The sequence below is a fragment of the Phyllostomus discolor genome, chromosome 14, assembly GCF_004126475.2.
Source record: "Phyllostomus discolor isolate MPI-MPIP mPhyDis1 chromosome 14, mPhyDis1.pri.v3, whole genome shotgun sequence".
Classification (NCBI taxonomy): Eukaryota; Metazoa; Chordata; class Mammalia; order Chiroptera; family Phyllostomidae; genus Phyllostomus; species Phyllostomus discolor.
The window spans coordinates 47585263-47602010 of record NC_040916.2 but is presented as its reverse complement, the minus strand read 5'-3'; the positions used below and the strand labels follow the sequence as shown (position 1 = coordinate 47602010).

At 42.2% G+C, this 16748-nt stretch overlaps 1 protein-coding gene and 1 non-coding gene across 2 annotated transcripts in view; one reads left to right on the top strand and one right to left on the bottom strand.

Annotated features, from left to right (window-relative positions):
- INTS3 (integrator complex subunit 3) overlaps window positions 1-5593 on the bottom strand; it is a 36901-nt gene extending 31308 nt beyond the window's left edge. The window contains exons 1-2 of the mRNA XM_028502507.2: window positions 5321-5593; window positions 4768-4962 (exon numbers count right to left, since the gene is read on the bottom strand). Of these exons, the coding sequence (XP_028358308.1) occupies window positions 4768-4962; window positions 5321-5539 (414 nt within the window). The 5' untranslated portion in view covers window positions 5540-5593. The remainder of the gene's footprint in view (window positions 1-4767; window positions 4963-5320) is intronic.
- A 10697-nt stretch (window positions 5594-16290) lies between these two features.
- On the top strand, window positions 16291-16393 carry LOC114489268. Its single transcript, XR_003683837.1, has one exon. It is a non-coding gene; the product is annotated as a U6 spliceosomal RNA (small nuclear RNA).
- Window positions 16394-16748: the final 355 nt, after the last annotated feature.

Below are 16748 nucleotides of genomic sequence, written 5' to 3'. Positions count from 1 at the left end.
AATGGGAGAGAGGCCTAGGAATGCAGACAATCATCTTTCTCCTTTGACCATCATCCCTGTCTGAAAGTGTACGGCGACACATGGTAGAACTCAGTGTTTAGGCAAGGAGCTCCAATAACCACAAAACTTCAAACTAAAATAGGCCCAAAGCCACTCAGGATTGAACATATTACAACTTCACCATCCAACATCAGGACTATCTCTCAAATTAGGTCAGATCAGAGTGCTCAGCCTTAATCAACAGCACCTGCGTACTTGTGACAAGGAGCTGTGATATCACATGAACGCTGAGCTGTGACTCTCACAAACCCTCTTACCCGCAAGCTGAGATACACTGTTACCTAGTCTAGCTTCTATATAATAAGGGGAGGGAAAGAAAAGCTCAGGATGGATTTTCTCATCTTAAATCTTATCCCTCTCCACCCAAGGTAGTTAATTATCAATGACAGCGGCATCAGTGCCTCCAGCAGCTAGGTACACACTGTTTTTGCTGGCAGCTCTTGGGGGACCTGCTTACCTGGCCTAGGTTAACAAGGAGTATCAAAGTGAAGACACATAGGGAACAAGCGGCAGCACAGCATCCTAGAATTCTAGATATCGCTTCCTCCTCAAAGGAAGAAATCTGCTGAGTTGTCAGATACAAGTCAAATAGTGGCAAGCTAATGAGCAAACTGACAAGAACCCCTTCACCACTTGCTAGCCTTGGGCTCATCTGGAGTGAATTACTTAGCCTCTCTAAACCCTGGTTTTCTCATCTGAAAATACAAAGCCTGTATCACGAGGTTGCTGAGAATTAAGTGAGATGTGAAATGTGAAAGCACCTACCATATAGCCTCAGTAGAATTAGAATCTACTCCCTTTGTGAGAGGAATTAATTAAATTAATTCAACAACTGCACAACTAAATCTATGAGGACCAGACTGACCCCCACACCCGCTGCCACTATGGGTAAGGGTGCATCCTTAAAGATTCCTGAAAACTGAACCTGCTACTACAGGACATGGGTTACATCCCTGGCCAGGCTGAAAAGCTTCCTCTTTTACTTACCCTTTTTAAACTTTTGCCTTCTGGAGAGAAAAGCATAGGGGAGAGTGGAGTAAGCCTGGCTGATGAACCCTGCACCTAGTGTGAAGCCAGATACCCAGTCCTACAGCCGGCCAAGTCTTGGCTGTGATATGAGAGACCTTGGATTTAACTAGGTTCCCCTACTTTAGTCCTCAATATTCTAAACTTCCCTCCATATTCTAAGCTCCACTCAGGGGCCTGAGGCAATTCTATGGGTCACTGCTCAATTAAGAAAAAAAGTAGCCTCTTGGAACAGGGAGACCCAGCTAAGGATGTACAAAGTGGGCGAGTCCAGAATTTGGATGTATATATTAAAAACAATGAGGAAGGGAATGTGAGAGCCAGTCCCTTCAGGCACCACAAAGTATAAAAAATGTGATGCTTTCCGATACAGCAATTACTTATCTAAACAGGGATGGGAGGCTAATTACAAATCATTCAGGGGGACAGGACCACCTTGCCTCAAAGCAGGCTGTAGGAGGCCAAATCTCTACAACTGAGTACCCCTCTTCCCCTGGTCTCTGGAGGCCCCAACTGCTGGCAGAACAACACTGTTCAGAGCAAGCCCTCCACAACAGCACCTCAGAGAGCTGAGTAAATATTTACCATCTCTAGGAACTTCCGAATTAATTTTTCTAGTACTAAGAGTACCTGAACATGGTTTCCATGACAGCAGCAGGAGGTGGAGTAGGGGGGATGGGATGGGAGGTGGCTTTCCAGTTTGCCAATATATACCTGAAGCTGGAGATTGAAGGCAGAGGGATTCCCTCTAACCTGTTTCCCCTCTCTCAGCCAGGTGTGGTAAAAAGGGCGTATTAAATACTACCCCTTATGGAAGACAGTGAGTGACCCTGAAGGACTAAATTCTATAATCTGCACAAAAAAGAAGATATGATCCAACAGGCAAAATCCCAAGGACCCACATTGGTAGTTAGTGAACAAGCTGGGTTCCAAGTATTCCACAACCAAGAGTCACTTGTATGTGAAGTAAGGATTTAAGAGGAAAAAATTGGAGATGACTCAAAGCCATTCCCTAGAGATTCCTAACAAGAATTATTTCCTTGGAGAACACCTGGGACATACCTCTAATCAAAGGTAACTCAGACCTGTCTCTAGCTTAAGTTTTGACTTGTTTGGGCCACAGCTCCTGCTTTTGGCCTGACCTCCAAGTGGACAGAGTCTGAAGCAGAGGAAAGACCTGGAACTGAGAAGGCTTACGAGACTAGGAGCTACATGTCCTAAACGCCTCCAACCTCTGGCACTATTTTTATCTCATTCCCCAGATGGGGATGGGGATGGGCAAGAATTCCCTCTTCAAAGACAGGAACAGGGCCAAGGGGAAGAAAGGATACAACAAATGCTCCCTTGGGAAGAAGAGTTACAGTCCCTGCCTGGGGTTCTCCTCAGCAGTGCTGCACACTCCAGACCCCTAAAGGGCCTTTTCTCTAACGACCTGTCTCTTCATTACGGTAATGTTTTTATTATTTTTGTTGTTGTTACTGTTTTGTTAACCTTCCTACAGATGTGAAAATTCAATCTTTAGATGATAAGCTCTGGAAAGCAGACCTTGGGTCTCCCTCACCCTGCTTTCCTATCAGACTCAACACACAGTAAGCACATATGGTCAGGAAGCTAAGTCTGTGTTCCTGGGCAATAGGTAGGCCTATGTTAGAAAATAACCAAACCAGAACAATCAGAGATCAGTCAGTCAACATCAGGTTGGTAACTTGTGTGTGCAGACATCTGTGGCGAGACCCAGAGGAAGAAGCCAGTAAGTCTTGCCCTTAGAGACACTCTGGCCTAACGGGAACCACACACATGGGGTTAAAAACAGAGTGGCAAGGCTTGCTGGAAAATTCAAATGCAAAGGACAAAGTGCAAAGACAGAAAGGGGGGGGGCCTAAGACATGTTGGGAAATATCCATACCACAAAGGATTTCAGAAAAAAGAGACCCTCCCCCCATCTCCCTGAAAACAGTTGAAAGTTCACTCTCAGACAGTCCAAAAAAGCAAGAAATGCTTCCCTCTTTTGTGGTCCCCTCCTGCCATACCAGTTCGTTTACTAGCAAACATGTCACTGCTCGGAACAACAGGATGCTGTACTGCTCTGTGACACAAATCAGAGCAGAGGCAGAATGACCCCTCTAGCAATCAGGGTGGGAAATAGATTTTCATCCAGTTTGGGGGGTCTTTCCCTCTCCATTCAAACTGGTGGAGGAATCAAAGGCAGCCAGCTCTTTTCTTTCTACAATTCTAGAGTTCCAGTATTAGAACAAAGGGCTCAATAAACACTTTAACGATGACAGTGCTCATTTCTAAATAAGCGGACAACTCAAACTGCCAAGCAATCCTAAAATCATTGTTTGGGACTATAATATTTTTAGAAGTAGTGTTTATGTTCCTAACTGTATCTACCTTAAATGATAAAAACAACAGCAGAAAATTTTGATTTACCTAAAAACAAAGAATTATGGGGGAGAAGCATGATAGGAAGCCAGCCTGTGAGTAACCATTTGCTGATGGATAATCTGCAAAGTTGCTATCCAGCCACCTCTTGATTCACAAAGTTCACTTTTGCATATATGTTCCACCATCTCTATCTGAACATTTTTTCAAATATGTTGAAATTGATATTTTTTCAAATTATCAATTCCACTTATCTGCTTGTCCTCCCTGTAGTACCTGATAAAGGGCAATGACAGTCAGAAGCAGGGAAACGGCCAGTGAAGAGCCACAGCCTAACTCATCCTGTCCCTGGCTAAGCACCAACTGCACATATTAGGTCCTATAAACAGTTCAACAATCGTGTCCCAGTTCTGGGTCTCATATTTCTAAGTATGTGTCTTGGTGCGTGGCAGTGGAAAGAGATGCATGATCAACTCTAGGTTGTCAGGGGACAGGGGAAGAGGAACAAATGGGGGAAGAGAGGGGAGGGTCAACTATCCCTAGTTTAAAGTCCTCATTAAGGTCCATTCCATTGCCTCACTTCACCCTCTTCCTCGGCATCTATGTGCTCTTTCTTCTGTGTGTGCGATCTGGTTCTGAAGGAGTCCCCTATGTCCCATTCACCCCCTACCCCACTGCTGCAGTTGATGCTAACTAAACACTACTCACTTTTCCTTAAGTCTTCACTCGTTCTAAATTTCCACTTAAGGGAGCATTTGAGATCTTGCTCCCTGGTGTATCATCAGTTTGGCTCAACTAAACTATTGTAACAATTCATAAACAAATGCCCAGTTAACATCACTGGCAGCTGATTGTGTCTACGTGAAGTCAATACTGTTTTGACAGAAGAGCCCAAATCTGCTGCAAGTTCCTGCAAGTTCTATCCTAAACACCTACACACACATACATCACTTCTCAACTCAACGTATGACCTGAACTGAAACAGGGTAAACATTAAGGATAGCCATGGCCTGTATGTGGAAAGGAATGCCAAAAATAAATTCGGTAGATCTGGATACTGTATCCCTTCCTCAACACCCCCCCCCCTCATTTTCATACTAATGGCTTCTGTTGCTATGACAACCTGTCCAGGAAGTTGGCCCACACTACTTCCTCGAGGAGCAGGAAGTCTGGAATAGTGTTTGTGTTGCCTTAGAAAAAACTTAAAGGCCTCCTCCCCCACCCCCACCCCGTATCCGCTCCAGTATCCCTCCTCAACCCAATTTCTTAGCTCCCTTCCCCACCCCCCACACCTACCTCCTCTAACTCATCCTTGGCATCCAAACTGGTTGAAAGTAGCAGCCTCCCCCCTCCTGGGGCTCCTGCTCCCGCTCCTCCTGCACCTCCCGCTGCTCCCGAAGCAGCAGCTGCTGCTGCCCCCTTTCCCTTCTGTAACTCCATGGCTGCAGCCAGGAGACGGGAAAAGGCCAAGGAACTGATGGGTGGGAAGTCCTAAAAATGAGGAAGTCTGGGTTGCCAGGGACTGGGGGCAAGAGGGACTAGTGGGGGAGGGGAGGGAATGGGTCCCTGTCCTCTCCTCTCCTCCCTCCTCTCCGAAAGGCCGTTCTGGGGAGGCGAAGGCTGACGGCCCTCTGGAGTGGCAGCGCTGAGGAAAAGCGGTTAGCTCCTCAGTATGCTGAGGTAAGGGTCTGCGCCCCTACGGGTGTGGTAGGAGAGGCTTCCGCCCTGAAGAAGTGGAAGGTGAGCCCTTTCTGCCTTCTGACCCTAAGAGAAGTAGGGAAAACCCTAAGTTTCTGCCTCAGGAGGTGGGCGAAAGAGGAGTCCTGCCCCGAAGTAGGGGGTCGGAAACCTTCTTGGCTGGTGCCCCAAAGGTTGGAGAGCGAGGCTCCTTTGGATCCGGCCCCCCAGGGGTGAGGGTGAAGCAGTAAGCGCTACAGAAGGGCACCCAGGACCAGCTTCTTCCTACACCATAGAGAGACGGCCATGGTGGAAGGACGGGGGATGGGAAGGCTGAGGGCGACGGCTGGGGAGGGAAGGAATCGTGGAGGACCGCGCCGGAAGTGAGCATTCGCGGTCGCCGGCCTCCACCAATAGCGGCTTCCTCGGTGGCGTTGAGTCTCAAAGGAGTAGGCAGACGACAGCCGGCCGTCCTTTTCTCCGGGTGCCAATGGTATTGAGGAGAATGGAGACCGGTATGATTGACAACTGGAACACCCAGCCGTATCCCTCCTTTGGCCTTGGAGGGCGGGTCGGGCTGACTTCCGGAGGTGGGGTGGGAGTGCAAGGTGACCAGGAAGGAGCGAGGCTGCGCCTGCGCGCTCTGACGCGCATGCGTAGCGCTAGCCTCCGCTCTCTTTTTCCTCCCTCCATCTGGAGTTTGGGAGGGTAGGTAACGGGGTCCTCTCTGTACCCCGAAACCCAAAACTAGCTACGAATTAGCAGATAGTACCGTGAGAGAGTGCGGAGTTATAACTCTAGGCATTCCCGGAGTAAATTCCGTTAGATGGTATGGAGCCAGCTCCCGGAGCTGAAAAAGTGTAGCTCACAAGCTAGTGTACGGGCTCTTGCAAGTGCAGTTAGCAAGACGCTGCAAAAATAAATAAATAAAATAAATGGAACCGCTTGTGCAAATCATACAGTCGTGCTAGCACTAGATTTTTGCAAATTTTTATTAAACGACGAAATCATTCCCATTTTTGAGTGTCTGGGACTGACCCCCGCCCCTCTAGTGATTGTGCCCTCCACCGCAACCCAGTGAGGAATGTTACCATCTGTTGTAAACACAGTGTAGGCTTGATTGCAGTGAGTCTGATTCTCCTTGGTGGTTCCCCATTTGTGCGTCTCAGTAGCATTTCCCATTTGTTTCAGGAGCGCTTTATCCAAAGGCAGGTCAAATTTAACTTTTTAATACCTACTATACTTTTCAAAAATCCTATCTCTTGTTTTACTTTATAAAATGGGGCAAGGTCTTTGAGTAGATTAATGTGTGTGAGCTCTTTTTTTGGGGGGGGGATACATTGATTTGTTGTTCCACTTATTTATGTATTTATTGCTTGGTTCTTGTATGTGCCATAACTGGGGATGACACCCGAAACCTTGGTGCATCCGGACAACACACTAATCAGCTGAGCTACCTGGCCAGGGCTTGAGCTCCCTTTTTAAATTGGAAAACATTGCACAGATATTAGTTATCACTATGGGTGATCTTATTTGTTGTAATGGCTTAACATTTTAACTATATATACAAGTTATGTCCAGAAGATATCCAGCCATGTGATGTGAGAAATAGAGACATTTGTTGAAGAAGATATAAGAAACATTGTACATACGACAATGACACCTCAGTCCCCTTCAAAGTAGGCACCTTGGGACCTCACACAATTCACCCAGTCACCATCAGCTGTCCTGTCATATTTTCTTGAATCTCATTGATTGTCTGAAATCTCTTGCCATTCAAGGGTGATTTTAGCAATGGCTGATGTGGCTCAGTGGATTGAGTGCTGGCCTGCAGACCAAAGGCTTGCTGGTTTGATTCCTAGTCAGGGCATGCCTGGGTTCCTGGCCAGGTCCCCAGTAGTGGGTGTGTGAAAGGCAACCACACATTGATGTTTCCCTCTCTCTCTTCCTTCCCTACTCTCTAAAAATGAATAAATAAAATCTTTTTTTAAGTGATTTTAGTTTTGAGAAAAGTCACAGGGCACCAAATCTGGGCTGTAGGGGGTCTGAGTCACCTGGGTAGTTGGACATTTGGCCAAAAAACTACACAAGACGTGATGCAGGAGCAAGCACATTGTCGTGATGAAGCTGCCATTTACCACTTGCCCATAGCTGCAGCCTTCTCAATCACTGAATAGTTTCTGTGGAGGAATGTTCAAGCTTAACACAAAATCTGATGCAGATTCGTTGCTCTAGTCACTCGGTTGTATTGAATGTGACAGCCACACAGTGCATGTGCTCACTCAAGGGCATCTACTGCCCCCACCGACTAGTACAGTGAAGTTGTCATTGTTCATGTATGCACATTCCAGCCCACTCTCCTTGGCTGCCAGATTCCATTGATGTTGTGCAAACTGTTCTTGTTATATTAACAATGGCTGGACTCTTTCTTGACAGACCTCATACACTTTTATTAAAGTGCTGTGTGCAGTCCTTTAAGTTGACTTTCATTCATTCCTTTATTGTATGTATTAGCTGAGTAACACCTTAGGCAAGTCATTTAAATTTTCTGTAAATTATGTTACCTATAGCATAAGAGGTGGACTGGCTGATCTCTAAATACCCTTCACCCTCTGAAAGTTCTATTGAATATGCTCTGGATTCCTTCTAGGTGCAAAGTACTACATTAGCCACAAAGAATACAAGCTTAAATAACATTGCTATGGGTCATGGGAAACACAAAGATACATTGTTGAAAACACCCACTATATATTCATGCTACTATTTGTGTGTGGGTTTTTAAAAGAGAACTGGAGGAATATATCATCAGTATTTTTGTAAATACAGAGACTTTCTGGAAACATACATAAAACCCCTGTAATATTTGTTGTCTCTGGGTAGGAGAGGGGGTGGAGATAAACTTACATTTTACTGTATGTGCTTTGATGGTTTAAGAAGAGGTCTTATGAGCACACAGCAAGATGGTGGGAGCCTACAAGCCAAAAGAAGAGGTCTCGGAATGAAACCTACCTTGCTAGCATCTTGATCTTGGACTTCCCAGCCTCCAGGACTGTGAGAAATAAGTGTGTGTTGTTTAAGCCCCCCAGTATATGGTATTTTGTTGTGATAGCCCAAGCCAACTAATAGAGCTAGGATCTGATCTCAGGGAGTCTGGTCCCAAACACACTTTACTGCTACACTGTACTGTCTTTTTGTTAATACAAAGTAGAAAATGGAGTGCTGATTTGGAAATTTTATCATTTATAATTGTTTTTTTTATTTTTCTACATACTACATGTATTACTTTCTAAATAACCCCCCCCAAAAAATCCAAACATGTCAAGAACAAAAGAAGAGTTGTGGATAAACAAAAGGATCTTTATTGTAATAAACTCCAAAAAATGGTAACACTTTTCTCTAACTCAAACCACCTAGTTGTGTAACCTAACACATTTCTCCTTAGAGATTATGATGGATTTTCAATCTATTCAACATCCTGCCACTTCTCTAATTTTACTAACTTACCCTCTCAGACACCTTCTAAATTCCCCAAATCATCCCTAATCCTATAACTAAGGACACACAGCAGAAACCACCTTGAGACTGTTAGGAGGGGCAGAGACACAGGCTGGTTAAAAATTGTGGAGTTACCCACTGAGAAGCCAGGTGTCCCAGCCCCATACCAGGCTCTCCAGCCCAGAGCTCCAGTGCTGGGAATAGAAGTCCCCATAACTTCTGGCTTTGAAAACCAGTGGATGAGACAGAGGGTTTCTGGAATCCCAGGCATTCCTCTTAAAGGGCCTGACCATAAACCTAGTTGCTCTTAGCTGCATCTCTGGGGCAACAGGTCAAAAGGCACCAGGTACATATAGGGAGGAACTGAATTGTCTGGTCATCTGCAACAACATGGATGGACATAAGAGTGAATGAAATAAGAGAAAGACAAATACCATCTGATTTCACTTACATGTGGAACCAAAAAATCAAAATAAATGAACCAACCCCCACCCCCTGGAAACAAACTCATAGGTATAGAGAACATTTTAATGGTTGCCAGATGGGAGAGGGGTCAGGGTAATGGGTGAAAAAGAGGAATGGATTAAGAAGTACAAATTGATAGTTACAAAATACTCATGGGGATGTAAAGTATAGCATAGGGGAATATAATCAATAATATTGTCTTTCTTAAAAAACATTTTTAAAATTTATTTTTAGAGAGAGGAGAAGGGAGAGGGAGAAAGAGAGGGAGAGAAACATCGATGTGAGAAACATCAGTCTGTTCCCTTTCTGCCTGTCCTGTGCCACCAGGACCAAACCCACGACCCAGACATGTGCCCTGACTGGGAAGTGAACCAGCAACCTTTTGCTTTGTGGAACAACACCCAATCACCTGAGCTACCCAGCCAGAGCTAGTCAATAATATTGTATTATCTATGCATGGTGTCAGTAAATTATATAAATAATGTCTAAACTCTATGTTGTACACCTGAAACTAATATAATATTGCATATCAACTGTAACTGAAAAATAAAAAATGGTTTAAAAATAAATAAAGCCAATGGGTAAATGTGAGTTCCTGAAATTAATTTTTTAAAAATTAGTGAAGTAGAGCCCTGGCTGGCGTAGCTCAGTGGATTGAGCGCGGACTGGGAACCAAAGTGTCCCAGGTTCGATTCCCAGCCAGGGTACATTCCTGGGTTGCAGGCCATAACCCCCAGCAACCGCACATTGATGTTTCTCCCTCCCTCCCTCTCTCTCTCTCTCTCTCTCTCTCTCTCTCTCTCCTCTCCTCTCCTTCTCCCTCCCTCCCTTCCCTCTCTAAAAATAAATAAATAAAATCTTAAAAAAAAATTAGTGAAGTAGGATTTCTTAAATAGATACATGATACATAAATAGTAATGGAATGGTGGATAAGTTGGATTTCATTAAAGTTAAGAACTGTCCATTTAAATATACCATTAAGAGTAAAAGACAAGCCATAGACTGGGAGAAAATATTTATAATTCACATATCTAACAAAGGACTTGTAACCAGTAATAAATAAATAAATATATATATATATATATGATATCTATCTAATATATATCTATATACAGGTATCTAACATTGATAGATATCTAGATTTAGATAGACATAAAACATAGACAAGTCACTTGAAAAATAGATTAAAGGCTTAAGCTAGCATTTCACAAAAGATGACATCCAAATGGTTAATAAACAAATGAAAAGTTGTCAACATCACCAGCCATTAGGGCAGTACTAATTAAAACTACAGTGAGATACTGGAAATTCTAGCCAGAACAATTAGAAAAGAAAAAGAAATAAAAGCCATCTAAATTGTAAAGGAAGAAGTAACATTATTCATAAATAACAAGCCTATATTCTATTAGTATATAGAAAACCTCAAAGAATCAACAAGAAAGCTCCTAGAATGAATAAATGAATTCAGCTAAGTTGTATGGTACAAGAGCAACACTCAAAAGTCAATTTTGTTTCTGTACATTGGCAATGAATAATCCAGAAAGGAAATTAAGAAGTGAATTTCATTCATAATATTATCTAAAAGAATAAAATACCTAGTAACACATTTAAACAAGGAGGTGAAAGGTTTTGTCTGACAGTGGGGCAAAGGTATAATGGCCAACACAACAAGAAGGCATTGCAAATCCATAGAATATAACAATTTAATATAGGGTAATTTATTTACAGGGATGTAGAGCCAGAAATGGCAGACGACCCAGCAATTCTATGCAGACTACTCTCCACTAACAGACTCTGTTACAGTATATTTTAAATAATGTAACTCAGGTAATAATGACTAACAAGACAAAGGAACAAGGAACACAGTACATTGCCAAGGACCATAACCTCCTGGTCGTCTTGTGATAGATGATTGTTTACTATCACCAATTTGATATTTATCTCAGTTGTCATGGCATTCTTGAGTTACTAACAAAAGTCTTATGGCTGCATTTTAAGGAACAAAGATAATCATCAATAGAAGGCTTTGAAATGCTTGCTAAGGACAGTAAGTTTGGTCAAAGTTCACAGCATGGAAACTTAAAGATAAAAGAAAATCCAGGACATAGAGATGGAGTAGTTTTTTTTCATGTCTACATAAATACAGACTTGTACACTAAAAACTGCAAACATTGCTGAAAAAAATTGAAGAAGACCTAAACAGTGGGCAGGGCAGGGGAGAGTAATGGGGGGACAATGGGGACAACTGTAATTGAACAATAATAAAAAAATTAAAAAGGACAAAAAAGATAGAAGAACTAAACAAATGAAAAAAATGTTTATGGTTAGGAAGACAATACTGGTAAGATGTCGGTACTACCCAAAGTAATGTACACATTTAATGTACTTCATATCAAAATTCCAACAGCTTTTTTTGAGAAATAAAAAAAAAGCCACAAATTCACATGGAATTGGAAGGGACTGTGAATAGTCAAAATAATCTTGAAAAGTAACAAAGTCCAATGATTCACACTTCCCAATTTCAGAACTTACTATAATAATAAAAACATTGTTTTACTGGCATAAAGGTAGAGATATAGGTCAATGGAATAGAGTTGAGAGTCCAGAAATATAATAATAAATCTATGGCAATCAGTTTTTGAAAAGGTACCAAGTTCGCTCAATGGTGGAAAGAACAATCCCTTTAAATGGTGCTGGGACAACTGGCATTCCACATGCAAAAGTGTGAAATTGGACCCCCTACCTCAAAATGGACCAACAACCTAAACATCAGAGATAAAATCACACAGCTCTTAGAAAAAGATATAGGGGTAAACCTTCATGAGTTTGGGTTTGGCAGTGAATTCTTAGCTATGACAACAAAAACATGAACAAGAGAAAAAATAGATAAACTGGACTTTATTAAAATTAAAAATTTTTTTACATCAGGAAAGGACATTATCAAGAAAGTTAGCCCTGGCTGGCATAGCTCAGTGGATTGAGCTCGGGCTGGGAACCAAAGTGTCCCAGGTTCGATTCCCAGCCAGGGTACATTCCTGGGTTGCAGGCCAGAACCCCCAGCAACAGCACATTGATGTTTCTCTCTCTCTCTCTCTCCCCCTTCCCTCTGTAAAAATAAATAAATAAAATCTTAAAAAAAAAAAAAGAAAAAAAAAAAGAAAGTTAAAAGACAGCTCACAGAATGGGAGAAAATATTTGCAAGTCATATGAAGGTTTAATATCTGGAATACATAAAGAACTATTAAAACTCAAAAACACCTGGCTAGTGTGGCTTAGTGGGTTGAGTGTTGGCCTGAGGACCAAGGGGTCGCTTGTTCGATTCCCACTTGGGGTACATGCCTGGGTTGCAGGCCAGGTTCCCAATGTGGGGCACTTGGGAGGCAGCTACACACTGATGTTTATCTCCCTCTTTCTCCTTCCCTTCCCCTCTCTAAAAATAAATAAATAAAATCTTAAAGAAACTAAAAAACAAGTCTCCACAACTTCTGGCTGCAAAAAACCAGGAGGTCCCCAAACAGTTACTCTTAAAGAACCCACACATGGACTCACCTATTCAGACTCACTCCCTCTGAGCTCCAGTACTGAGGTAGCTGCTTGAAAGGCATCAGTGCCTTGCAGGAAGAAACTGAAGTGTCTGGCATCAAGGCAAGCAGAAGCCATTATCCCTTTTCTTTCTTTTTAAAAAAGATTTTATTTTTATTTTTAGAGAGAGGGGAAAACAAGGAGAAAGTGAGGGAGAGAAACATCAATGTGTGGTTGCCTCTCGCATGCCCCTCACTGGGGACCCAGTTGAAACCCAGGCATGCACCCAGACTGGGAATCCAATCAGCAACCCTTTGGTTTGCAAGCCATTGCTCAATCCACTGAGCCACACCAGCCAGGGCCCATTGTCCCTTTACTAAACCCTCCCCTGACAGAGCTGGCAAGTTGGTGCCCTATCTGAGACCCCATCAACTGGGCTAACACTGTTTGACCTGCCTTGGGGATCCCCAGAGACTCTGTCCCACCCAATTTAGGGGCCCACCCAAGCTGCTTTTTCATATTACTGGTTGGTCTTTGCTCATGCTTCACAACTTTCTAAATCTTATCAAACAAACAACATCTGGCCTGCTGAGCAACCAGCTTAGATTCACAGCTTGCCTTCGCCTGGGAACCTCAAAGCCCAGCACAAGTAGCAGCCATCTCAGATTGCTTTATAGCTCAGGCAGGATGGCCTCCAGCAAAACACAGGTGGGGGATGAACTTGGCTTGCACCACTCAGGAAACTCCGGGGCTAGAACACCCAGTGGACAGCTACAGACCACATTGGAGCACCATCACACTGCCCCTGCACAGCTGATCTTCCACGGAAGGCAGAGGTTGTAGTTAAGTGGTCACAGCCAATCCTTACAGCCGACTGGCCTGAGTCAATCCATCCCATTGATCTGCCAACAGCAACCAAGGCTCAACTACAAGAGGAAAGTGTATTCAGCCCACACAAAGGGTGCACCTCAAGTACCCAGCTTGGGTGAAAGGGGACACTGTGCCCTGGATCCTACAGGATACCTACTACATGAGGACACACTACCAAGACATGGAGTCAAAGCAGCTCTACCTAATACATAGAAACAAATAGAGGGAGGCTGCCAAAATGAGGAGACAAAGAAACATGGCCCAAATGAAAGAACAGATCAAAACTCCAGAAAAAAGAACTAAATGAAATGGAGATAAGCAATCTATTAGATGCAGAGTTCAAAACACTGGTTATAAGGATGCTTGAAGCTCAAGGAACTTAGTGAGGACCTCAGCAACATAAAAAAGATCCAGTCAGAAATGAAAGATATACTAATTGAAATAAATAACAATTTTCAGGGAAATAACAATAGAGTGGATGGAGCAGAGAATCAAGTCAATAGTTTGGAACATAAGGAAGTGAAAAACAACCAATCAGAACAACAAGAAGAAAAAAGATTAAAAAAAAATGAGGATAGCGTAAGCAGCCTCTGGGACAACATCAAGGGGTCCAATATGTGCATCATAGGGGTGCCAGGAAGAGAAGAGAAAGAGCAAGAAATTAGAACTCTATTTGAAAAAATAATGAAAAAAAATCTGTAATTTGGTGAAGGAAATAGACATGCAAGTCTGGGAAGCACAGAGAGTCCCAAGCAAAATGGATGCAAAGAGGACCACTCCAAGATAAATCATAATTAAAATGCCAAAGGTTAAAGATAAAGAGAAAATCTTAAAAGCAGCAAGAGATAAGCAGTTAGTTACCTACAGGGGGGTCCCCATATGACCATCAGCTGACTTCTCAAAAGAAATTTTGCAGGCTACAAGGGATTGTCAAGAAATATTCAAAATCATAAAAAGCAGGGACCTTTGCTCTACCCAGCAAAGCTATCATTTAGAATGGAAAGGCAAATAAAGAGCTTCCCACACCAGAAAAAACTAAAGGAGTTCATCATCACCAAACCATTAGTATATGAAATACCAAAGGAACTTATTTAAGGAAAAGAAGATCAAATATATGAGCAATAAAATGGCAAAAAATACAAATCTATCAACAATGGAATCTAAAAAACAAACTAAGCATACCCTGGTTTGTGTGGCTCAGTGGATTGAGAAACATGACAACTAAATACAATGTATGATCCTGGACTTAATCTTGAACTGAAAAGAAAGTGTTTCCTATATTGTACATTACTGGGACAATTGGAAACTGAAATTATTTGAATATATACTATAGATTAGATAACAGTAAATTTCCTGATTTTGAAAAATTAACACTGGTTATTTAAGATTATGTCCTTGTTCTTTAGAAGCTTATATATACTATATATAATTTACACATGTATATATATTTATACATATGCATAAAACCCTGACCCATATTCCTAACCCTTGATACTATATATCTTGTATTATGTTTTATATTTACTAGAGAGAGACAGAAAATGTTAATTAGTAAATATGGTTAAAGAGTATACAGAAGTTCTTTGTACTCTTCTTGCAACATTTCTGTAAGTTTGAAATTATGTCAAAATTAAAATTATTGGCTCTGGCTGGGTAGCTCACTTGTTTGGAGCATTGTCCCTATGCACCAAGGTTGTGGGTTTGATTTCCAGTCAGGGCACATACAAGAATCAACTGATGGATGCATGGGTAAGTGGAACAGTGGGTCAATGTTTCTCCCCCACCTCTCTCTCTCTAAAATCAATAATTATTTCTGGCTGGTGTGGCTCAATTGGTTGGAGTGTCCTCCCATAGGGCTAAAAGGTTGCCAGTTCAGCTCCTGGTCAGAGCACATGTCTACAGTGCAGGTTCAATCCCCCATCAGGATGAACACGGGATGCAACCTATGGATGTTTCTCTCTCACATTGGTGTTTTGCTCTCACATTAGTGTTTCTCTCTCTCTCTCTCAATCTCTCTCTTTCTAAAAAAAAAAAGAAAGAAAATTTGTGTGTGTTGTGTGTGTGTGTATAAAAAATGGCCATAGTAGCATTATTTTTTACAGTCAAAAACTAGAAATAATTGTGAACCTAAAATGCTCTTAAAAAAAGAAAGTCTCACTCTGGCCAGGTATCTCAGCTGGTTAGAGCATCATCCTGATACACCAAGGCTGTGGGTTCAGTCTCCGGTCAGGGCATCTAAAAGAAGCAACCAGTGAATGCATAAATAAGTGAAACAACAAATCAATGTTTCTCTCTCTCTCTCTCTCTCTCTCTCTCTCTCTCTCTCTCTCTTCCTTCCTTTCTCTAAAATCAATCAATAATTTTTTTAAAATATTAAACTGAAGGGTTTTTTTAAAGATTTTATTTATTTTTAGAGAGGGAAGGGGGGAGAAAGAGAGAGAGAGAGAAACATCAACATGCAGTTGCTGGGGGCCGTGGCCTGCAACCCAGGCATGTGCCCTGACTGGGAATCGAACCTGTGACACTTTGGTTCGAAGCCCGCGCTCAGTCCACTGAGCTACACCAGCCAGGGCCTAATAAATAAAATTTTTAAGTTTAAAAAATATACTAGACACTATCCAAAGGTCCATCAACAGTACAAAGGGTAAATAATTATAGATATATTTGTACAATGGAATAGTATACAAGTAAAAAAGAACAAACTCTGTTACTTTCATAACATTGGATTCATCTTTCAGACAATGTTACCTGAAAGAATCCAGACCCAGCACTAAAAAGAAATTAGTGTGCTTGCTTCCGCAGCATATATACTAAAATTGGAAGGATACAGAGGAGATTAGCATAGCCCCTTCGCAGGGATAATTTGTGAATTCGTGAGGTGTTCCATATTTTTAAAAAAGAAAGGAAGAAATGAGCTATTAAGCCATGAAAAGACAGGGAAGAAAATTAAGTGCATATTACAAAATGAAAGAAACCAATCCAAAAAGTCTTCAGACTGTATGATAGCAACTGTATGACATTCTAGAAAAGGTAAAACTGTGGAGACAATAAAAAAATTATTGGTTGCCAGGGATAGAGGGCAGTATGGAAGGATGAATTTGTGGAGGTGTGAACAAAAAGGGGCCACATACTAAACCTGACAAGCTCAGGGAGGCTGGCGGGAGGGCCTTACATACTCAAGAGACCTAGAGTAGCCACAGAGGATGGTCTGAAATTAAAAGTTTTCTAACTAAAAGCATGTCATGGCA